The 25888-nt window shown below is 37.8% G+C and overlaps 1 protein-coding gene across 7 annotated transcripts in view; it reads right to left on the bottom strand.

Moving 5' to 3' along the window:
- The window catches only part of ICE2 (interactor of little elongation complex ELL subunit 2), a 78645-nt gene that overhangs the window by 36308 nt on the left and 16449 nt on the right, over window positions 1-25888 (bottom strand). For 4 of the 7 annotated variants that reach the window (XM_059699565.1, XM_059699562.1, XM_059699563.1 and 1 more), the window contains exons 2-9: window positions 25686-25819; window positions 22894-22998; window positions 17010-17271; window positions 15652-15771; window positions 6984-7121; window positions 6163-6279; window positions 5834-5993; window positions 3099-3280 (exon numbers count right to left, since the gene is read on the bottom strand). In XM_059699565.1, coding sequence (XP_059555548.1) covers window positions 3099-3280; window positions 5834-5993; window positions 6163-6279; window positions 6984-7121; window positions 15652-15771; window positions 17010-17271; window positions 22894-22998; window positions 25686-25726 — 1125 coding nt within the window. In that variant the 5' untranslated portion in view covers window positions 25727-25819. Of the gene's footprint in view, window positions 1-2902; window positions 3281-5833; window positions 5994-6162; window positions 6280-6983; window positions 7122-15651; window positions 15772-17009; window positions 17272-22893; window positions 22999-25685; window positions 25820-25888 lie in introns of those variants that run through there. The other 3 variants (XM_059699568.1, XM_059699566.1, XM_059699567.1) reach the window with 3 other exon arrangements.

Genomic DNA, 25888 nt, shown 5'->3' with positions numbered 1-25888 from the left:
ACGTCTTCCGGGTAACCATCCGGACGTCCTTCTAGACCAGTGGTTCTCAATGTTGGCTGCACATTAGAATCACCTGGGAATCTTGTTAAAATCCTGATTCCTGGGCCTCATCCTCCGGAAATTCTGTTTCTTTGTTATGGGGTGGGGTCACAACATGAGTAACAAAGAAACAGAACTTCTGGAGGATGAGGCCTAGAAATCAGGATTTTAAAAAGATTCCCAGGTGATTCTAATGTGCAGCCAAGGTTGAGAACCACTGTTCTAGACAAAGCCGCAGTGGCTGCTGCAAGGGTTGAGCAGAGGCTCAGGCAAGCAGTGGCAGCAGCAGCAGGGTAATAGGGGCGATGCCTTCCCCTGATCCGCCAGGTCGCCTCCTAGAGGGAGCCCAGACTGTGGCTTAGGCCGGGAGTCAAGGCACAGGTGGTTAGGGTTGATCAGGCTGGCAGGGGAGCAAGGTAGGGGCAATCAGGCAGGCAGGCAGAGGTGTTTGGGGTGATTAGGAAGGTAGGCAGAGGGATTAGTGGTGATCAGGCAGGCAGGCAGGTGAGCGGTTAGGAGTCAGTGGTCCTGGATTGTGAGAGGGATCCCAGATTGGAGAGGGTGCAGGCTGGGCTGAGGGACAACCCCCCACCCCTGTGCATGAATTTCGTGCACTGAGCCTCTAGAGCAGCGGTTCTCAACCTGTGGGTCGCGACCCCTTTGGCAGTCGAATGACCCTTTCACAGGGGTCACCTAAGACCATTCTGCATATCAGATATTTACATTACGATTCATAACAGTAGCAACATTACAGTTATGAAGTAGCAACAAAAATAATTTTATGGTTGGGTCACAACATGAGGAACTGTATTTAAAGGGCCAGAAGTTTGAGAACCACTGCTCTAAGAGTGTGTGTGTATATATATATATTTTATTGACTTCAGAGAGGATAGGAGAGAGAGACATAGAAACATGGATGATGAGAGATAATCATTGATTGGCTGCCTCCTGCACTCCCTTTCCTGGGGATTGAGCCTGAAATTCTGGCATGTGCTCTAACTGGGAATCAAACCATGACCTTCTGGTTCATAGGTCACTGCTCAACCACTGAGCCACACCAACTGGGCTGTTATAGCTTGTAAAAGTTTCCAGTTCTTTTCAAGCATTACTTTCTTTGAATGTTGTATGATTAAACAGAATTGACTAACAGTTTTTGATGGATAATTCTAAGACCCATTTATGTGAATCTGTTTGGTCATTGTTTCTCCTCCTGTTTCTAGCTATCTATATTTTTAAATGTTATTCACAGAAACTATTTGAGGCTCAAAATTATATTATGTTCCTCTAAGAATTATTTTCATTTGCTTTTGCAAAGTGTCCAGTAATCCAAAACCATCTGAATCCAAGTTCAAGGCCTGAAACTCAGGCTACAACCTCTGAGAAAGCCAATTTATTTCTGGTTTACCCTTACTTTTGGGGTATAGCCCTGCAGGGTCTAAGCCTTTGATGAAAAACTGAACTGTGACTTTTGTCTCCCTAGTCCTCTGATGCTGCCAAAATCACAGTTCATTTTCTGTTGCGTCTTCAGGGTTGCTCAATACCATCCAGGGCAAAAATAACCCTAAGAGACAGCCTCACCTCCCTGGATTCTGGTCTTCTCTGATATCTCAGCCCTTACTATCTTGTTAGCTCTTTGATGATTTTAAGAAAGGATTTTAATATTTTTTCCAGCTTTTTTCGTTGTCAGAAGTAATAATCACTTCTTGGCTTTTTGGCTAAGATCAAGTGTAGTTGTCAGCAGTAATGAGAAAGATCCAAATTAACCTGGTCTGCTGTTAATGAAAAGAGTTACTCTGTCAGTTTTCATCCCTTTTAACCTATTTCATGTTTCTTCATAATAATACTTGTTACTTCCTGATATTCACTTCACACTAATATAAATTTTAGGTAGACTTTAAAATGCAAAAATAAATAAATAAATAAACAACTTAAGAAAAGTTGGAAATGCTGTATGACATTTATATTATAAAAATATTAAAAGACAAATGGCAAACTGAGAAAAACATAAAAATATAAAAGCCAAAAAGCCATTATTCTTTAAATAGTATGAACTCTTAGTAATAAGAAAACTATTTTTCTATTTTACTTCATAATTGTGTTTGTTCTCTCACTTTATTCAAGTCTCTGTTCATATTTCTTGTTCTGGGAAAGCCTTCTTGACTATGAGTCTAAAATAGTTCCATTTCTATCTCTTTCCCTTAACCAACTCTATTTTTCTGAATAGCATTTACCACTATTTCCTTTTTTGCTATTATTTTGTTAAGCTCTGATATAAGCTCTAAGAGAAAAAAGACTATTTTTATTCACTGCTGTATCCTCAGTGCATAGGAAAGTATCTACTCAATAAATATTTGTGGAACAAATGAAGAAAGTCTAGTATAAACAGAATGTCTTACTTTAATAATCATGGATTTTTTAAAATACACAAAATAACAAATGCTACTGTTTCTGGAATGCAAATGCTTCACTGTTCTAAATGCTTTACATATATTAACTCATTTAATTCCAAATAATCCTATGAGTTAGGTAATATCATGATATCCATTTTACAGATGAGCAAACTAGACACAGAGAGATTATGTAGCTTCCTTAAGGTCACACAGCTACTAAGTATACTGAAAAGGATTAACAATCTGGCCAAATACTTTCTGTACCAATCCAATTCATCTGTTCCTTTTCATACTTAAAAAATTTTAAATATAAATGAGAACAATTAAAACTACCACCATAATTATCACCATTACTAACTGAGTTTTTAGTACATGCATACTAATGACTGTGCTCAGCATTTTACATTGTAATAGCAAAGCTAACGCTTACAACAATCTTGTGAAATAGGTATTGCCTTTCTTTTTTAAAAAAAAAAAAAGAAGAAGAAAAACCAGAGGCTGAGGGAAATTAAATTAGTTGCCCAAAGGCTACCTTGACTTGGGGTTCAATTTTAAGTTTCAATCTACAGCCTAGATTTTTAACTACCAGATTTAGAGACTTGTAATAAAACTTTAAGCTTCAACAGAATAAACAAATACATTCCCTTAAGGAAAAAAAACATTACATACATCCATTTCAGGCATACAATCTTCTGGTTTGTCCATAAATACTGCAGAGACTGGAAAAGATGTATTTTTGGACATCATGAATTTTAATGGAACTTCATGGAAGATTTGATTTCTCTCTCTCATTGTCATTTTCTTTTGGGGAAGTGGTGAATTAACATAAATTACTTTAACCGGTTTTGAACCTTAAAACAGAAAGAGAAGGGAATTATTAGTTTCTAGTAGTGATATTTAGGAAAAAAACCCAGAATGTATGACAGAAGGATCACTAAACAAAGAGGCATGGGTAAGAAAGTGGTAGCACAAGCCCAAATATCTGCCACCCCTGAACCAGAAGATCTTTAAAATCCCTTAGAGATCTAAGGACCAGAGAATCTGACTGGCAAGAAAAATATATATTTTTTCTAATAATTTTTTAAAAGGATTTATTTTACTATTATACTTTTCCTGTCATTAATACTCAGATCTTATAGGATTATGGTTTCAACATGTAATGAAATTTTTACCACAGAGAATATATTACATTTGCAGTTTTGTTTCATTAGACACAGTCCTTCATTTATTATAATTACATTGTCACATATAATATTATTAATTCTGGAATATAAGAAAAAGCTACTAAATATGAACCAAACCTGAAGGGGAATAATCTTTTGTACAGAGGAATTTATATGCAAATAATTTTACTGTCAATAGACAGATTAGCCTATGCTCATAAGTATAGACCTATTTTAATTCTGAATTCCAATAACAGACAAGTACTCACCCATTTGAGGGTGTCTAATGAAGTATTGCATTCCTTTCATTTCATTAAAAGATAGAACCTCACCATTTCATGTGTTTTTAGTCACCCTGCCTGTGGTCGGCAAACTGTGGTTCGCGAACCACATGCGGCTCTTTGGCTCCTTGAGTGTGGCTCTTCCTAAGCCTTAGGAGTACCCTAATTAAGTTAATAACAATGTACCTATCTATATAATTTAAGTTTAAAAAATTTGGCTCTCAAAAGAAATTTCAATCGTTGTACTTTTGATATTTGGCTCTGTTGACTAATGAGTCTGCCGACCACTGCTCTAAACCATAATTACTTCTCTAATACCTCTCACCCCTCATGAGTACAGGTTCTATAGATATAACTTATCTACTAGAGGCCTGGTGCATGAATCCATGCACGGGTGGGGTCCCTCAGCCTGGCCAGTGATCAGGGACATCTTGCCCAGTCTGGGGGGAATGACCACGGGAGATTGGCCACCCGTGGGAGGTTGGCAGTGGGAGTGCACTGACCACCAGGGGACAGCTCCTGTGTTGAGCATCTGCCCCCTAGTGTACAGTGCCTGTCATAGTGACTGGTTGGTTGGTCAAGTGGCTGTAACACTTAGGCTTTTATATACACTGAGTGGCCAGATTATTATGACCACCTGACGTTTGTAGGCAAATTAGCTATAATTTCACACTGAAGTTGCTAGAGGGCCAGATCATTATAAACGTCTGAATAGCACAACATACCTAAGTATCGTTGCTGATCAAGTTTATCCTGTCATGTTGATGGCATATCCCAATGGAGATGGCTTCTTCCAACAAGACAATGAGCCATGCCACGGTGCTCATATTATGAAGGAGTGGTTTCAAGAACATGAGGGAGACTTTACTTTGCTTAGGTGGCCCCCACAATCACCAGACCTCAATCCAAATGAGCATTTGTAGGACGAAGTTAAAAGAGCCACCAGGCAGCTGGTTCCACAACCATCAAATCTCACAGAACTTGACAGTGCTATTCATCAGGCATGGTGTCAGATTCCTCACATCACCTTTCAACATCTCGTGGAATCAATGCCAAGAATCGCCGCAGTATTGAAGGCAAAAGGTGGCCCAACGAAGTACTGATGGGGTGGTCATAATAATCTGGCCACTCAGTGTATATAGACTAGAGGCCAGGTGCATGAATTCATGCATGGTGGCAGGGGGTTGGGGGGAGGAAGGGACTGTGGGAGGTTGGCCGGCTGGGTGAGGGACTGTGGGAGGTTGGCCGCTGGCCTCAAGAAGGGAGCCAGCCCTTGGCCCCCCTGGAAAAGGGGCCGCGTCCGCCGCCATCAACCCCCAGTTCCCCGTACCAGCCTGGGGCCCAAAGGTCCCAATGGGGTAGAGAGAGGAGGTGACGGTCGCTGGGCCAGGTGCAGAAGGAACGAATGCCGGACGCTGGTGCCCCGCCACCGCATGGTTCCCTGCCTCCCAGTCTCCTCCTTCCCTACCATGGCGGGTGGGCGGCCCCCAGGGAAGGGAGAGAACAGGAGCAAGACAAATCCCTGTGTCAAGGGCTGAATTTCAATAGATTGCAGTGAGGGAGCTGCTATGTTACGTACGAAACCCTGACCCAGAAGCAGGTCTCTACAAATGGTTTAGCACTAGGTGCTAATGGGGGCCGGCCAGGGGGAGGGGCCAGGTTGGCTGTGGTAGTGCACTGACCACCAGGGGGCAGCTCCTGCGTTGAGTCATAGCGACTGGTCGACCGGTCATTCCTTCATAAAGGTCACTTAGGCTCTTAGATATATTTAGATGAGTGTCAATTCTGTGGTAGCTCTATTTAAAAAGTTCTATTGAGTGTAAGTATTAAACTTATATCCTCATTAAATCAAAACTTAGATATTTGTATTTGACAAATGACTACCTGTGTTTAGATAGCTGAAATAGAACCATTCCAACTCTTCTGTTAAGAGCATTACCTGACATGGCAAATCACAAACCTGCAACAGGTATTAGTTGAATACACACTGGAATTTCCCACTGTTCCTTGTAGTCCGGTCCATGATTATTTAATAAGGCAAATAATGATTGACTAGTTAGAACTATCTGAGGGTGATATCTTGAAACAAGCTTCTCTGCATTTGGATCTTTACTAATGTCCTGAAAAACAAAATATACCCTGTTACTTCATTATACTTATTGGAAATTTCTTTACTAAAATAACAAAAAGGAAACTGAAGGAAACTTTAAAAGAATCAGATTATCTATACTTTATGAGGTACAGAAGATTACTTATAGAGATCCCATCCCAAACCACTTTCGTACTTACGTAATGCATAGCTGCAGCTGTTTGTTCTGGTATTTCATTGGTAGATAGGTTATCTTTTGAGAGCTGCAATTTTGCAGGCATTGAGGGAAATACTGTTTTCACATATTTCACGCTACCCTAAATAAGAATGAAATCATTGCTTATTACAAAAATCTTGATATATTTTTCCCCCAAGTATCTTTTCACCATAGGAAACTTTAAAGTTAAAATTCTTCATACTACTAAATGCAAATGTCAAATTTAGAGCCTTCTTTAAGTCAAGACTTTTTGTTGTTGTTGTTGTTAATCCTCACCTGAGGATATTTTTCCATTGACTTTTATTCAAAGTGGAAGGGAGGGGGGAGAGACAGAGAAATACCCATGTAAGAGAGACACACTGATTGGTTTACTGGAATTGAACTTGGGACCCTTTAGTCGCAGGTCACCGATGCTCTAATCAATGAGTATACTAGCCAGGGCAAGACTTTCACGTTTTTGCTTGACACCCACCATATATATATTTTTTAAAAAGGGTCCAAGAGAAGGGAACCATGGAATCTTTCCTGCCACTTTAACCTCTCATTTTATGAGGTACATATCATCACAGGTTATAGGAGAAAATCTAAAATATCCTCTTCACACACACTTCCAGTATAATTGTGTGTAAAATCCCTTAAAAAAGGGGGTGGAGGGGCGGGGAGGCTTCCTGCTTATATTCAGTAAGATGGGAACTCTAAGAAAAGAAAATCAAGAAATAAATTTAAAAACAAATGTTGTCTGTGTGAAATACAGATTATGTTTCTAACAAAAATAAGTATATACTTTCATATGGCAAACCTTACCAGTGCAAGAAGAGTTTTTTCTAACTTTAATCCCATCTCTGTTCTGAATGGGAAGAATCCCATTAAACTGGTGACTTCATGGAGAGTATAGAATTCTGGATACTTTTTCACTTGGTCGATGCAAGCTTTTAAAATTTGCTAGAAAATAAAAACCAAAATAAATTCATTTGCATTGTACTTCTCTAATAATCCAACAAAAATAAGTCAGTTACATATGATTATATAATTGTTCACTGGCAATATAGCCTCATTTCATTACTCAAATTTCTAACAATCCAAGCATATTGTATATTCCTTGTTTAATGTAATCTCATTTTTTCATAACAATTCTTTTAAACCTAATTTCTTAAAATGCTGATATTTGATAATATTAAAATGAGCAATTGTATTAAAATTTAAAATGAAATAGAGAAGATATATTTTCTATACTATTTAAGAAATTGTCAAGGAAATAAAGCCACATGAAAATTTCAACACACTTTACTGCAATAGAAGTTGTTTTATGAATAATTAGAAATAAGTAAGTTTAATATCCTTAAAAGATTCCCAAGCACAGGAATTAATGAAGTAGTTGCCTTATATGTCATTCTAATCTGCAATCTAAAAAATAAATGAGAAATGTTGTAACTAAATCAAATATGCAGTATGTTTTTTCTCTCCAAACTGTTTCCAAAATATTAATAACTTATCAGGAAATGTAATCAGGAAGAAAATAAAACTCACAGCTTTACCCAAGCAGAATACTAGTATATGCCACTTGTAATAACATGCAGATAACTCAAAGGAGAACAGCAGTTTTGGGTGGCAGTGGGGGGTTATAATTTTAAAAATAAAAAGGTATTATTTTCTAAGTATTTTTTCTTCTTGTCAATTAATCAAATCTGAGACTTATAGAATATACTTTACATCACAAAAGCTCTTAGCAATAAGCATGTCTTTATACTATATGTGTATCTCCTTTCCCTTTAGACATTCATAAAATATGTAAAGCTACAAATCAATAACTTTGCTATAGTATATCTTTTCATCTATAGTTTCATATTTTCTTCTTCCGCTCTTAATCTTTGCTCCCAGCTATCTTTCAAATCCCCCCGCCCCCTTCATGCTTTTCAATACTGGCCTTAATATTTAATTCAGAATATTATTTGCAACTAAGGCTGATGCAGGTTAACATAGAAAAGTTCAAACTCAGATCAGCATAAGATTTTGTTCTTCATTTATAATATTAATTAACTTTCACTAATTAGTTAACTCCCTCCGACCTCTTCTCCCTACCGTTCCTGTCATATGGCAGTATTTGCAAGAATTTGAACATGCAGAGGAAAACACTATATAATCACTATGTGATATAGAGACTATTCTGGCTAGATGTTTATTAGCACGTTTTTCATGGTAAAAATGCTACATGCCACAGTGCTTTTAACTGAGTTACCCTAAATTCAGTAATTGTGTTAAGAGAAAGAGTCAAAGGAAAATCTAAGACAGTTTTATTCCTATACTCCATACGTTATATATTATTAAAGGTATTTCACAACTGATAGGCATTAAGCAACTAAAGAAACATTAATTTAACTAAAAAGGTTTTTTAAACTAATAATTTGTCTTTGAAAAACAGCTAAGAGTGAATAAAGAAGGTTAAGAGACTCAGGTTGTTTCCCATCATTCATGAATGTTATTATTTTTTAATATATTTTTATTGATTTCAGAGAGGAAGGGAAAGGGAGATAGATAGAAACATAAATGATGAGAATCATTGATCAGGGCTGCTTCCTACATGCCCCACACTGGGGATTGAGCCTGCAACCCAGTCATGTGCCCTGACCAGGAATTGAACCATAACAAACAGGGCCTCTACTCCAGTGCCCCCTGATTCTCAGCAACAGGACCTGGTTAACAGGACCTGATCTCAGGATGGTGGCCACAGCTGCAGAACACAGATCTGTTTCAAGAAAAGTTGGGAATGCAGACTATGGTATGAGCCCCTATTCCAAAAGGTGGCAGTTCATTCTCATTTTGGCAAAGACACCTTCAAGAGTAACGTAAGTGGGTAAAGCCAGGGCCAAGCTGGGCCATTTCCTCATCCGATCTCTCTGAGGCATGTGGACAGAACCAAGTTTCAGCTCTTCGCAGGACACATCTGGGGTTTGTTTATTTTTTAAAGCCTAAAGGACAGTAGTCTGTCTCCATTCTTGTTCTTTGGGATTTTTTCATCGTCAGATAAAAGGATATGTACATTGGGGCAATCCTCTCAAGATACAATATTCTAGTTTCACCCATGTGACGACCACAACGCCTCTCAGAGGGAGGGAGACGACAGATGGGGAGCAGGGAATTCTGAAAACCAAAGCAATGACAGAAATGCTAAACCTTTCCTTCATGCGTCTGACACCCCTCCTCAGGTGGCCTGCAGGCTGGGTGTCTGCTGGACCTTTACCACTTGATGTCCTGGCAGGCTGCCCTGGGCCCTGCTAGGCACTGTGCAGGGCCGCCTGGGCCCGGGGGGAGTCGCCCTCCCCCGCCCCCAGCCACTCCTGGTACAGCTCCTGCACATGGGCGCTGGTCTCTGGGGGGCCACACTGGGATGGCAGCGTGGACGTCTCCCATCTGCCGCAGCAGTGCCCTGTCTGCACGCTCGTCCTCGCCTGGGCCGGGCCCCTGCTGCTTAGGCATCCCGGCACAGGCCAGGACCACCATGAAGTGGCAGGGGAACTTGCCCCTCTACAGCTTCAGGATCACTTCTGGATGTTTCAAAAGCGGTAAGCAGTCTCAAAGCGTAGCAGAACTTCTCTGTCCCTTTCAAGGGTGACCTCCTGGAAGTCTTTGTTCTTCAGGATGCGGTAGGTGAGCACCCCCACATTCTCGTTGAACAGCTCCATGGCCATGTGCCTGAAGATGTGCGCCAGGTATTTGTCGGAGCTGGTCCCCTCGTGGAGCCTCACCTCCTCCTCCTCCATGTCTCCAGAGTGTCCACGGCGGTGTCATTTGAGGCAAGGTCACTTTGCCCCATATCTGGACAATTTCCCCTGAGGTTAACACGCAGTCAGCACCCTGGGAACTATGCAAAGCTGTGGGAACATCTCCTCAAAGGGCCTCCAGTTTGTCATAACACGGGGCCACAATGATGTGGAAAATCTTGTCTGGGGGACAGGTTCTGCCGTCAGGTGAAATAATCCTTCATCAGAGAGCCCATGATCTGCTGGGGAGACTTGGCCGTGCAGAAGTGGGGGTGATGGGGTGACCCAGCACGCGCTCTGCATATCGGTCCCAGCCGGGGCAGGTGGAGGTCAGCATGGGTAGCTGGGGCTCTTTCTCACGGTGCTGGCAGTGCTGACACACAAATTCCTTCTGACTCTCCAGGATGCTGAAGTCCACAGCTATCTTCATGTCAAAGACAGTGCGCCCCAAGGCTTTTGAGGAAGCCGCAGAGCCTTCTGGATGTATCAGTGACACTGAGGCTGGATTTAGCAGCAAAGTAAGGCAGAGACTGAGGACACATGGACACTGCCAGTACCTTGTGCTGTGAGGTATCACATTTCTTATTAAGGTTCAGAACATGGAAGAAGTCCTTGGTGTTCTGCTGAGAAACTTGGACTCCTTCCTCTGCGGTCACACAACTGTCACATGCCAGGCAGTCACTCAGAAATATCTTGGCATCGGCCAACTTATGGCATTCTCCCTTCTCTCCGTTCTCCTGAGCCGGACTCCAGACGTTGACTTCAGCATTCTCTTGGTCATCCGTTTTTGTTTTTTACTATATTCCTTCTGTGTGTAGTGCTCACACTTCATCTGGAGTGCGGTGGGCGGGGGCCCAGCTCGAGTGACCTGGAGGAAGCACGGGAAAGCAGTCACTGCTGGTCACCCCTGGCGCTGCTGGCAGTATCCTTTCTTCCTTGCGGAGTGTCTAGGGAGGGTAAGTGGCTGCAGTGCCCAAAGCCGAGTTCCAGGAGTCCGGCAGCTCTGTCGGGATCATGCTGGCGGCGTTGGTCCATTGGTGCCTGGCCTGTCCTCTGGAGACTGAACCTGCAGGACTATTAAGGGTGCCAGTCCCCAGTTCCACCCCGCCTCCGCCACCAATTGATTGGAGTCTGAGAGCCGGGAGGAAGGACCAAGCAGTCTGCCTTCTGCCCACCCGCTCACCAGTTGCTGCTGCCACGGATTCATCAGAGCCTGAGGGGCCCCAGTTCCCCCGTTAGACATCCCCTGATCAATGGAGCCTGTTGTTCAGTCATCCGTCTGGTCGTTTAGGTCATGACTACCCCTGGCTTTTTATATATTAGTATGTTGAGTAAAAAAAGCAAACTGTGAATTTACAATTATGTATAGAATAAAACTATCTTACTAGAATAAGAGCTAAAAATATACTTCCAGATTAAAATAAGGATTATCAAGAGACCTTCCTCAAAGAAACAAGTAGAACATACAGTATTTCAGGAATAATGAAGAGGATCTCAGATTGTAGATTAGAGAAGTAATAAATAAAGAGACAAAAAAGTAAGTATTTTTAGATAAAAAAACATTTTGTAAAATAGTAATATAATTAGGTTTATAAGAAAGAGAGCATTAAAACATTATCAGTCAGGAGGCTGTGATACGAGTCAAAATGCTCTATGGTCTTTGGAGGTATACTGATTAATAGGACAGAATCAAGTTAAGAAACTGACCCACAGATCAATGGTAACAAGGTAATTCAACGAGTGGGAAAATTCATTGTAAAAATTCAAGAGTAACCAACCACTAAGAGAACAAAAAACCAAAACAATGTATAAGTACCAAATCAACAGAAAGGGGAAAAGGCAGGGTGGAGGAAGTCAATCCCCTTAAAAGAAGCAAAAGAAAGAAGATTAGAAAAAGTAAGACAAGTAGAAATTATAAAGAGTCCATATGGCAATTATCATAATAAATGTAAATGAATAAATTTTCTAATTAAAAGATAAAAGATGATCAGTCTATTTAAAAAGAAAAAAGGCAATCTAGTTGAACACTATTTTAAAAGGTATTTGTAAAATACAAGTTCTACAGAATCAAAGCAATCCCAATTAAAATCCTACCTAGATTTTTTGAGAAATTGACAAGCTGTGATCAAAATTTACATGGAAATGCAAAGAACTCAAAAGAGCCAAAACAATTAAAAGAGAACAAAGCTATTGGACTTCCACCACATGATTTCAAAACTTACTACAAGACGAGGAGGTATTGGCATAGTCAGATATATAGACTAATGGAATAGAATAGAATTATGGCCCACACTTCCATGGTGATATGGCAATTCAATGAGGGGAAAAACAGTCTTTTCATCCAATGGTTTTAGACAGAGCTTTTCAACATTGGCACTATTGAAATTTTTAGACCAGATAATTCTTTGTGGTGGGGGCTGTCCTGCACATTGTAGGATACTTAAAAACATCCCTGGCTCTGCCCACTAGATGACAGAAGTACTCCTTTCTCACTGTGACATCCAAAAATGTCTCCAGACATCCACTGGGAGGCAAAGTCACTTTCAGTTGAAAATCAATAAACTGGAACTAGTTATCCATATGAAAGAAAAATGAACTTTGATCCAAACCTCACACCTTGCACAAAAAATAACTTGAAATGAACAAAGACATTCATATAAAAGTTAAAACTATACATCAGGGTTTCTCAACAGAATCAACTATTAACATTTTGGGCTGGATAATATTTTGTTGTGGGGATGTCATGTGTACTGTAGAATGTTTAGCAACATCCCTGGCTTCTAGTTCATAGATTCCAGTAGCTATCTTCTAGCCATGACAACCAAGTGTGTCTCCAGACATTGATAAAGTCCGCTGGGGGGAGGAGGGAGACAGGGTAAAAAGAGTAAAAGTGACTCCAGATGAGAATCACTTGGAGTTGGCAAATATTTCCATGCAAGAATACATAAAAGCACCAACCATAAAATATTTTGAAAAATTAAATTTCAAGAGTTTATTTAGCATGTAATGGCTATATGCATTGGGTGTGTGTGTGTGGTGGGAAGAACTTATAATCAAAGAACTTATATGCATATATGCATAACCCATGGACACAGGCAAATAGTGTGGTAAAGTGGGATGGGGGACGGAGGGACAAGCTGGAAGGGGTCAATAGGGAAAAAAAGGGTACATCTGTATTACTTTCAACAATAATGATTAAAAAAATCCTCAGGTGAGAATATATCTATATAATGAAAATAAACCAATATTAATGTAGTACAATCTTTTTTTTTTAAAGTAGAGAAGATATAAAAAAATTTTTTTCAAACTGTTTTCAGTAATCCGATGAATTGGTAGTATTAGTATTGTTATTCTAAGGCTGCTGTGAGTGTATTCTGGGGTACAGCAAATGAGACACATGGTATTTTTTTCTTTTAAATATATATCTCCTAGATCAGCCGTGGGCAAACTACGGCCTGCGGGCCGGATCCGGCCTGTTTGAAATGAATAAAACTAAAAAAAAAAAAAAAAAAAAAGACCGTACCCTTTTATGTAATGATGTCTACTTTGAATTTATGTTAGTTCACACAAACACTCCATGCTTTTGTTCTGGCCCTCCGGTCAAGTTTAAGAACCCACTGTGGCCCTCGAGTCAAAAAGTTTGCCCATTCCTGTCCTAGATCCATCTACCCAGGAGCAATGAACATCCCCAGTGCCCAGGCTGTAGTCCTGAAATACCATTCCCACTAAAAAACAAAACAAAACAAAACAAAACAAAACAAAAAACAAGGGCTCTGGAAAATGGCTGACCCTAGGGCTAGAGAGGAAATGTATGAAAGGAACCTCAAAGACTATTAGAGTGACTTAAAAGGGCTCAAGAGACAATATGCAGAACCTGTCAACTGGCCAAAGTTGGTATTATTTGAACTTGCAAAAAAATCTTACTTGTAGGGACTAGAACCCACTAAATATGTTTAACTCCAATATTTAAAAAAGTGCACTCCATGGTTAGCGTATGTGCTGGTTCAATTTCTGGTCAAGGGCATATACCTGGATTGCAGGTTTGATCCCTGGTCCTGGTCTGGGCTCATGTGGGAGGCAACTAATCGATGTGTCTCTCTCACATTGATGTTTCTTGACTTGAAACAGAATTACATAGTGTTCATTATATAATTCTTCGTTAGGCTGTATACATTTGTTCTATATACTTTTCCACATGTACTTTACACTTCATAATATAATATTAACATTTTAAAACAGTAAAACAATGTTTATAGATATCAGTGAATCTTTGGGGTGGAGACGTAAAATATAAGAGAGAAAATGTGCTGCCAAGACAATTTGACTAAAAAAACAAGACATAATGCTGATTGTTAGCAGCCAAAAAATATAAATTTTTATATTCACTTAGCAATTACACTGAACGCTTGAGCACTTGTTGTATGCCAGGCATTATTCTGAACTCAGCAGCATACAGAAGAGTACTCACTTACAGGCACTGTGAGAAAGACAAAAAACAAAAATAAAACCTGGAAAGGAAATACTAAGGGTAATGCTATTTTTTGGAGAGTAATTAGGAACATCCTCATTGATAGTTGGCATCTGAACAGAGAGAGACTTAAAGGAATCAAGGAACTAATCCACGCAGATAGCTGGGGAAAAGCTTGCCAGAAAGATGAACAGCCAAAAAGGCCTCAAGGACTATTCAAGAGACACAGAGGCCAGTCGGCTGATGTGGAACAACTGGGAGGAACGTATGTCGAAGATGAAGCAGGCTGCGGGGTGGGAGTGTGATCTTTGTAGACTGTCTCTTTCTGAGATAAGAAGACGGTTTAAACCAGTGAAATGAAGGGATATTAATACAGGTGACCCTTAAACAACATGGTATGGCACTGCACAGGTTCACTTATATGCGGATTTTTTTCAATAAATACTGTAAATGTATTTTCTCTTACTTATGATTTATTTAATTACATTATCTTTTCTCTAGTTTACCTTATTTTAAGAATACAGAATGATGCATGTAACATATAAAATATGTATTAATCAATTGCTTATGTTATTGGTAAGGTTGCTGGTCAATGGAGGCTATTAGTAGTTAAGTTTTGGGGGAGTTAAAAGTTATACACAAATTTTCAACAGTGTGGGGTGTCAGCAACTCCACCCTCTATGTTGTTCAAAGGTCAACTGTATATACTAATAGTAACTATTTAAGTAGGTTACTCTAAATTTCCACTAGGCTCACTGAATGATGGTAGGGTGCAAGGCACAAGCTTTGCTAGTAAATTTGCATGGATGATTTTTATAAAAAAATGAACTCACAGTTGAAATTTACCATTTGGTGATTGGTTACCATGAAGACAGTAAGTGCAAATTTATGTGACTAAGCTTTAAAGGACCATTCAGATTTTTAATGACTAAATTAACTCCTTGAATACCCATTCTCTCACAAGGGAAATCAGTGTAGCAGATCAAACCATCCATGTGAGTGAAACATAACTCTCAAATACAGTATGGTAGTTGGCTCAGTAAAAGAAAAAAGAATATAATATAGTACATGATTTTGAGGTGTAAGCACAGCATTTCTATTATTTAAATGTGAATATAAAAACCCTACCTTCGATTGGTCTCTAAATCGATAAAACTGTTATTTCCATATACATTTGACAGGATCATCACACAATTAAAAATGCTGCTATTGACTATTACTTGGCAGTTTAAGTAATTTTTTTTACCTCTGTGAAGAGACGTGCATCATCAGAAAGCATATTATAATCCTGTGCACATTTCTTTGCAGAATTCTGTAAAAACTTTAGGAATTCAGTAACTTCTTCATTTACGTGGTTTTTCATATCCTAATTTTTTAAAAAGTAGACATGTTGTGGAATAAGAAGTTTGGTTAAAAACAATCACTTCTCAATCATTGCTCTAATTATTTTATCTTAAAGAATAATTAAAAGTATCATATCCAAAGCAAAAATCCCAAAGAAAAAGTTAATGAAAATTATATAATAATGATACACTTGTTATTAAAAACTCCTCAAAAACAGGAAAGCAAATTAATACTATAATACATGCTTTGGAAATAGTAAATTTATCTTATAAAATGTTCTTAATTAACAAAAATAGAACACACACCCAAATAGAAAAACAAGCAAACAAAATGAATTGTACAAAAGAAGAAACAGAAATGGCTTAATAACACATGGAGAATACTTATTTTTATCAATAACCACTGTAATTTAATGTAAAATAAGGAATCACCATTTCTTCCATATCAAATTAGAGAGGGAAAGGTAATATTCAGTATCAGCAAAGATACTGATAACAACAAAAAAACCTTCCACACAATAGTGATATAAAAAAATTGGCTTGAAGTTTTTGCAGAACAATTTACCCATAGGTTTTAAGGCTTTACTGCAGATCAAAGCCTTAAAAACTTGTATAGTTTTTGATATGGCAATTTTATTTTTTATTATTATTTTTATGGATTGGTTTTAGAGAGAGAGGAAAGGAAGGGTGGAAAGGAAAGAGAGAGAGAGACATCAGTTTGTTGTTCCATTTATTTATGCAGTCATTGGTTGCTTCCTGTATGTTTTCTGACCAGGGATAGAACCCACACTTCTGCGTATCAGGGCAACACTCTAACCCTTAGGACCTCATGGACCACCAGCTGGCGACCACTGCTCTAACCTACTGAGCTACTCAACCAGGACTGGCAGTTTTATTTTTAAAATTTTATCTTAAGGAAATAATCATAGATATAAACAAAGAGTTTGCAACAATAATGTTCAGTACAGCATCATTTATATGAATTTGGAAACTACTTAAATAAATTGGTTCAATGACATATGCAAGCTCTAATTCCAGTACTTAAGATGAACGGGAGTGAAATATGCTCAGAACTAGAGCAAAATGCCTGAACTATACCAGAACCAACAAAAGAATTAAAGCACCAATTTTTCCATCAATTATGTCCCTAAACTTCCCATTTTTGTTAATATGGTTGCACCTAAAAACATAAAAGCAAATTTAAAGTGTTTCCTAACTTTTAAATACTTTTTTTACTGAAGCTGAAAAATAGAATACATACCAAGTACTGCAAGTAGTCATTTTTACTTATTCCAACAGCTTTGGAATTAGCAGAAATTTTTGCATATTTAACCAACAAGTCAACATAACTCCTCTGCTCTCTCTGTGAGAAACGAGAGAAACGAGGATAAGGAACTCTTGGTTTTGGAAGAAGAACCATTCCAACTGTGGTTTTAACATTTTCCTTTGCTTGAGTTGCTGAACTAACCGCCGGCTCATTTTCTACAGAACTTGCTGAGGCATTCAAATTCTCTCCTATACGTCTGGAAAAAAACAAAAACAATTTACAAATATGTGCTTTTCACATGAAGACTACTATCATGAAACCTCATGATTCATAACCACCAAGAAGAATATAGCATGATTAACACAGTAAATTCTGAATTATTATCTAACTTTGCCACCTGCACTTTGATGTTTAGCTATTTGGTGTAAATGAAGTATTCTGTAGGATAGGATCGCATTATAAGCTTACCTTCAATTATCTGATGGAGAGGAAGAGGCATAATCCTTAGACAAATTATTCACTTTGGAAGTTTTTCCCCTGATATTTGGTTGCTGTAATCTTCATTCTTAACAAGTTTTAAAGTATACACATACACACACACAGCCTCAACAACTCTAAATTTCCAAGACAGTAACTATTCCCTATGAATTAGTTCCAAATTAAACAACGTTAATCCAAGAGGAAGGAAAAGTAATGAAAAAGATGGATGTCTGTTGATTCAGTTTTCATTCCTCCATTAATTAAAACTTATTGAGTGACTACCATGTGCCAGTCCTATGTTAGTTAGTGGAGATGCAACCAACATTGAACATGATACAATCTCTACTTGCTAGGATGTTACAATCAAGTAGATCAGACAACTGAATGGGGAAAAAAGAAAGGCAAATATGTACATCAATACAATGTGACTACGGAGCTCTCAGTTTTCCAAACTGAACACACTGAATAGGTGACTGAAAAGAATCCTAAAGACATCCAGATCAGAGATTAAGAGGAAGAGAGGGGAGGGACAAGAAATATCCAGAGCACAGGTTCTCAATTGTGACAGTATTAATTCCCTGAGGGCATTTTGGAAGCCTGTGGATGCATCTGGGTTGTAAAAAAAGACGGAAAGAATTAAAGGCATTTAAAAGTGAGGAATACTACCTGCCTATAACGTGGTGATGTCCTGCACAACTTTCAAAGGTTTCTTCACGCTTTCTGTTCCCATACACAAATAAATCTGATCTGTTATTACTTAACAATACATTTTATTGTTTGAATTTCTTATGATTCCTTTATGGCAATGATTTTCAACCTATTTTCATCTCATGGCATACAAACTAAATACTAAAATTCTGTGGCACACCAAAAAAAAAAATTTGGTTTGCTGATCTGAACCAAAAAAAAGGTATTACTCTGATTTATTCACACCAGGCAGCTCTTGTTGTGTTGGCTGTTATCATGTTTTTTATCTGACAACCTAAGGGAAAAAAGGTCAGTGTCCCTGGACTAAACAGCCAGGCATTGAATGTTTTAAAATTCTTGTAGCACACCAATTGAAAATCACTGCTTTATGGTATAGTTTATCTTACTTCTTTTAACACGTTAGGAGCCAAGCCTATTTTGTCTTCCTTTTGGTTTAGCCCGCAATATCTGATTTCACTGATAATGCTGGTGGCTGAAGACTGACGAGGTCCAGACGGAAAGTATAATGTCAGTCACTGGTGACTGACATGGCGCTTAACGTGTTAAATTCAACCTTATTCATTTTAGCTGGTGCATCTGACTACTTCGTTATATCTTTTAGTGCAGTAGAAATGAGGCATTTACATATTAGAATATAAATTATTTTTCTATGAATTTTAATTTAGGCTAGTAAATAAGGTGTTTTATTTCTTTTAAATATTTGCTATGAAAAATGGGAGGTTTTTGGCCTGATTAAGGTTGAGAATTACCAAACTAGATTTGTATCTGGACAAAGGGTGAGTTAAGCTCCATCTAAAACTAACACTGACTTGTTTTAAATCAACTATATAATACTAAAAAATATATATGGTAAAAATTCCAGAATTTTTAGAAAATGACTTTAGGGTCCCAAAATAAAGCAGAAATATTTAAGACCACTCTTTTACAGATAAACAATAGATGGAAAACTAATCAAGAGAGGTTATTAAGGGCGGGAAAGAATTATACAAATTACAATAAGGATGATTAGATTGACTCTGAAAATAATACAAGTAAAAAAGACATACTTAGTGACTAAAGTTTCTCCAATAACTGTAAAAAATAAGCACATTTTTGGTTAACAAAATGAATATTAACTGCTGATCTTGGGAGAAATGTATCACAGCAAATTGATTTCTCACTAGAAAATGTCTTGAGAGCTATTCAAACCTAACAGTATTGTGTCTGCAACTCTTAACAATACTGCTTCACAGCTGTCTCTCTGAATATGAGAACATGTCTGTCCTTGTGGCACAAACTGGCAAATTTAATTAAGCTGCTGCAGCAACAAGATGCTGACTCAGATATGCCAGAGTAGGAATGTCAAGAAATTCTAGCAGTTTAAATTGGCTACATTCAGCAAAGAATGAAATGGCAGCACATCAAGATCATTTCCGTGTGCAGTGCTGTCAAAATCTTCATCAGGGTGCAAGCCAAAAGCATCTGACAGGGTTTCTCTAACCACATTTACGGCATTATATTTTATTTCAGTTGATGGTTTGAAGTTTTCACACTTCATTTTGTCTACTACCCATTCTCCTTTTTTACTTAAAGTTTCTATGGAAAAAAGGCAGAATTCAAAACTTCAAGTTTCTTAATTTTAATTCTACTGGATTGGGCAGCTTCTTTAAGTAGCATTTAGAAATGGTGCTTGTAATCTCCATCTGAAGTCTACCTGTACCTCTTGAATTTGATTAACTTTTCTATAGTAAACATGTTGAAATTTGATAATTATTTTTCTATTTATAACTACTTTCCCCCTTGTTGGAAACTCAGTTATAAATATCTACAACCAGACACTTTAATTTGGAAAAAAGGCAAATGTTTACCTTTCAATGAAGGGTTGAATGAAAACTTCACATTGTTAAAAGTAGTGTTATTAATATTTTCCCAAATGTTAGAGAACACAAGAGAAATACAAAATTAAAGCTAACAAAAATGTTATATTCTTCCTAGTTTTCCATCAAGAAAACAGTTGTAAATTAATAGTCTGAAAATCCATTCCGTACTGTAAAACTTAAAACTCAAGATTAGCCCAAAAGACTAGAAATAAATGGAATCAATGCCTTTGTCTTTATTTTTTCTATACTAAAAGGTAAGTCATAATAATAAATTATTTTATGCTATATAGAAATCTAAAGAAAGACACGCATACTATAGGAAAAATAAAATTTAGGAGTTAGGTGAGCCCAACTGCCAGCAAAAATGTCCTCTCCCTTACATAATCCAGACTATAATCCACACCTGGGATATGCTGAACAGAAGTGGACGCGTAAAGAACCATTAAAATAATGAAGAAGCAGTGGCAGATTAAGGAAACTAATATTACAAATTTTTAGTCTGATAAAAAAAGGAAGGCTGAGATAAAAGTTCTTGAAATGTTTATGTTTTTAAGATATTTATATTTGAATTCCAGAATACTAGAATTGGTAGGTATTCTTTTATTCAAATAAACGAAGACAATTCTTTATTTAATTAATAAGTTTTAAGAGTGGAGAGGAAGGGGTCAAGGGGGAGGGGAGTGGGAAGAAGGGGACATCTGTAATACTTTCAACAATAAAGACAAATTTAAAAAAATTAGTTATCCCTAAGAAATGGTACAGTTGAATAACAGAAATAGCTTTTAAAAAACAGCCATAAATGCACATTCATAAGGGATCTATGGTCTTACCTGTCTATAGCTGATATTAGCAAATACATAATTATGCAGTTTGGAAAGAAGAATACTGCTTCTGAAATTGCCTTTTTAAAAACATTTACTTTTCAACTGTCTCTCTTTTTTTTTTTTCCCCAACTGCCTCTTTAATATAATTTTTGCTTGCTTTTAACGTGAACCTATGTATTTATTTGATGGGATAAAAAAGTACTTGTTTCTTTAATGCTTTTAATGACAATCTGGCAATTATGTATCAAAATAAAAAACACATGCATACCCACATCTTACAAAAATTTATCCTAGTTCTTATACCAGCACATGTATAAAAAGGATGCTCACTGTTCGCTACGGAGATGACCTAAATGAGTATCAACGGTGTTAATTAACTGATTCCACAGACACATCCTCAAAGGTTCAAATTCAAAAGGTTGGGTTGAGAGTACAAAATCAGTCTTTTTTTAAAAGCTCCACAATCTGATGAGTCAGCATGGTAAGCCTGACAATGAAGATGGCAAAAGAGACTGAGAAATACCAGTCACCAGAAATCTAAGAGTGAGATATCTCTGTAGTCAATAGCTCCCAGATCTTGAGAGGAACAATCTTAGACTAGAGACGGTAAAAGCCAGATTAGAGTGTGATGTTAATTGAAAGCAAGTCCAGTAAGCTTGCTTTCACTGGACTGAAGGAAAGGAGTATTTTTATACTGTTTTTTAAATCCATTCTCCCAATATGTCTTTTGATTGGAGAGTTTAATTCATTTAAAGTAATTATTGATAGGGAAGGACTTACTATTGCCTTGTCTGTTGTTTTCTGCATGTGTTATATAGTAGTATTTTTGTCCCCTATTTCCTCCTTGTATATTGCAAGCATATACAAGTCTTTAAAGGAGTCTAAGTATAAATGAGCAAAGAAATAAAAAAGTAACTAGAAGGGAATCTGGAGTCCAGGGATTAGAGACAGAAAAACTTGAGCACTTTGAAATACAGGGATACCTTGCAAATTATTGTGGGTTGCATTCCAGACTCCTGCCATAAAGCAAGTTTTGAAATAAAGTGAATTGTAACTTTTTTGCAGGTATTGGTCTTGCCTTCAATTTGTAATAACACATACCTGTGAGGTTCAATATAATGAGGCAGGCCTGCACTGACAAGAGAGAACAAAGGCATAGAAGTAAGAGGGGATGCTGAGAAGGCAGGGAAAGATGGGGTTCCATTGGATGAAGAGGCTGGAAACCATACTTCCTCTGCTGCAAAAGGCATGGTCAAAGGATGAAAATACATGGGGAGCTTCCTAATTCCTTTTTGGCATATTTACTCCTTTCTAGCAAACCTGATTTATTTGGTTTCAGGATCCACCCACAAAGGGTAGAAATAACTGATCACAAAGGAAAGAACTGTTAGAGGCAGGTAAGCAGTGAGAAGGGAAAATTATCACTTAATGGGCATTTCATACCAGAGAGTGAAAAAAAATCTCTGGCATTTTGGCAGTATTTATTAAAATATAAAATGTATATACCCTCTGGCCAAACAATGAAATTTATATGAATTTATCTCATAAATAATTACAAAAAGTTCATCAATGTATTGTTTATAACTTCAAAAAAGAGGAACACATTTTGCAATATAAAACTAGCTAAATGAATTAAAAAGTACACTTTTATAATATATAATATACAACCATCAAGAAGATTGAGCTACATATGCAGGGGCATAGAAAGATCCAGGAAATATTGTTTTAAATGAAAAAACAAACTATAAAAACAGTTTTATAGTATTTATGGTATTACATAGTATTTATAATGTGACCCAATTTTTTTTAATACATATCTACCTGTTCATGGGTGGGGAAAGGGCTGAAAGATATATACTAAAGAGTGGTCACTGGATTCTTCTGTTTTCTAATTTTTACATTTCTGCAATTTGAATGTTTAGTAGTGGATACAGATATGAAACTTCAACTATCAGAAAAATAACAACCAAATATGGAAATAATTAACCAAATAAATAAACATATTACCTGTTAGATAAATTACATAGTTCTTTCAAACTTGGAGCCATGGAATGATCTTTATAATTTTCTCGAGAGAAAAATGTCTTAAGGCCATTTTTTGAGGTGACATCCCTGTGAAGCAAAGTAATTGTATTTGACAATTCAAAATCTCAAGCTAGAGTAAGCAGCATAATGGTACAATTGTAATTTATAACTACATGCTCTCTACACCCCCTTTCCTAGACAGTCAGCTCTTCATAGTTTTAATTTCATGTACCAGATGTATGAGTTCAGATGTTTTCCTTCTTAGATAGCTTTTTCCCTAGGCCTATTCTGAAATTCTCCAGTTCCAACAATAGGCCTTGCTTTTCCTTTAGTATCCAATTAAATATATGTCAGAGATAACTCGAGAGTTAAAAATAGAACAGATTATAAGTACAATAAAAGGTCTGTCAGAGGCAGGTCTCGCCTCTGGCTCTGGGCATAACATTTTGTTTGGTTACTGACAGAAAATGCTTCTCTATTTTTGTTTCATGCACTATTATGTGAGGCCACAAGACACTAAAAAGACAGCATATCCTCCCATTTTCATTAACCTGGCAAATGTGATAAATGGTGTGTCTGTACTAAAACCACCTCTAAGGTTGTATGTGATTTTTCATAACAAATAATTTAGAGACTAATATATTATAGTCAATGCTTTCCATATAGTAACATCCAATAAATGCTAGTTGAATGAAGGAATTAAAAAACTAAAAACACTGAGAACCATTAACCTGGGAGGACAAGATTAGTAGGATTCTGTGGTCAAGGATAGTTCAAGGACTTCAATACTGTGCAAAGGCTCTAAATCACATTGGGTTTCACAATGTCAATGGTATAGTATAAGAGCATCCATGCTGCTTCTGAACATAACTTTATGGCAAGGAGCATAAACTTGTATACCAAGCATGTCAAACTCAAAGGCTAACACAGGCCAAATAAACAAGGTTTAAGTTTATGTGGGCAGCAAAATAACAAAAGCTTCAATTTCATAGAAATGTAGGTTTATTTCGATAGAGACATGCTGAATACAAAGGGCTGAAATCATTAACATAAAATAATAGAACATTTTAATAAAAATTTTTCTTGAACATTAACTTATCAGACACTGAATAACTGCACAAATTAATAAGCGTAACGCAAATCAACCTATTTTTCTTGTTCTCTGAAAGCGAAATATTTCCTGTTGCGCACACCAAACAAGTCAGTCCAAGACTAATGACGCAGCAATCGGCTGCTAAAATATTCACTGCTAGTATTAGTGGGGAGAAATGGTGCACTTGCACGTAAGGTGCGTAAGGGAAATTAATGCAATACCATTATAGTAATCAGTCCTTAGCAAATGTTGTAGTTCATTATTAATAACTAGAGGCCCAGTGTATAAAATTCGTGCGGGGGGTGGGGGGGTGGTCCCTCAGCCCGGCCTGAACCCTCTCTAATCTGGGACCCCTCAGGGGATGTCTGACTGCCGGTTTAGGCCCGATCCCAGGCAGTAGGAGATCCCTCTTGCAATCCAGGACCGCTGGCTCCTAACCGCTCACCTGCCTGCCTGCCTGATCGCCTCTAACCGCCTCTGCCTGCCAACCTGATCGCCCCCAACCATCTCTGCCTCAGCCTCCACCACAGTGGCTTTGTCCACATGGATGTCCGGAAGACATATGGTCTAATTAGCACATTACCGTTTTATTAGTATAGATTATGTAAAACAGGATATTCTAAAAATTAAGTTATGAAATTTTTATTAAAATGTTTCTTACATATGTTATATTGGCTAGGCCACAAAAATATTTGTTGTGGACCACGGGCTGGGAGTTTGACATGCTTGGTGTATACCTCTAATTAAATGCCAACTTCTGGCTGGCCCATTCCCAAAATGAAAAAATTCTAGCATATTTGCCCCATACTCATTTCTTACTGTTTTTAAAGGCATTTATCCAAAAAACTACAATTGAAGTATGAATGGTAAAATGAGAATGTCTTACTTGTTATGCACCAATGTGGTTTTTATGACTTATTATGGTACTGTATATTTGCCATCTCATTACATTTTAAGGCTTTTGTATATCATACAAAAACAAAGTCATGGGGCTCAGGGATCGACTGTGAGCTCTTTGGGGGAAGGGAACATTGTTTGCATTAAATACTTATTGAACACGTACTGAAAGCATCTTCTTTAAATCAGGTACTATTTTAGTTATCTTTATAGTGTTTCGTAACTTTCATATTCTCCTTGGCTAGCAAACTGTAGATGCTCAGAAAACGTGCGCTAAATTAACCTAAAGCCACACGAGTATTAGTTAGATCTCTGCAAAGCCACTTCCGTTACTTGAGTCCTCTGTGAAGTTCTCATACACTTCTAAAACAGTCTGTGCATTTACATGAGCACTTGATACAGATTCCAACATAACAAAAAGAAGCTTGTCTATTTTTAAAGGGGGGGGGTCTTTTTCCTACTTGTACAGCAGTGGGCAAGGTCCTTGGACACAAGAAAATTCCAGCATCTCTCCTTCACTAACAGAGCGTCAATAAGTACGCGATGGAATGATACTTGGTAGCATCTGAGTGCTGAATCGTCACTTTCGGAGAGGAAGTGCCGTCAGCTACACCGCAAACGTGCTCAGGATGTGCAGATGAGGATGGGATGGATTCTGAGTCACTGAACTTCTATTTTCTTTCTGTTTCCTCCAAAGCTCTGCAGGTCAAAAACCCCGCCTTTCCTAATCTAACCTAGTCCCACGTTCATTCTCTTTAGGCGATTACAAACAGAGGCAACTCACCAATTCAGCCTCGGTTCACTCAGGGCCGTGACGGAGCTCATATTCCTAGACTTGTGCGTCACTCCAGCTCACGGTTCTGCTGCCGGGTCCCGGTCGTGCAGGCTCCCGCAGAGCCAGGGTTTCTCCAGAATCACCTGAGGAAAAACAAAAAGGTCAGCGCTGAAAGCAGGTGACTGGGGAGACCAGGTGCTGTTAACCCCGCT

The sequence above is a fragment of the Myotis daubentonii genome, chromosome 1 (assembly GCF_963259705.1).
Source record: "Myotis daubentonii chromosome 1, mMyoDau2.1, whole genome shotgun sequence".
Classification (NCBI taxonomy): domain Eukaryota; kingdom Metazoa; phylum Chordata; class Mammalia; order Chiroptera; family Vespertilionidae; genus Myotis; species Myotis daubentonii.
This window is presented reverse-complemented; position numbering and strand designations above follow the sequence as displayed.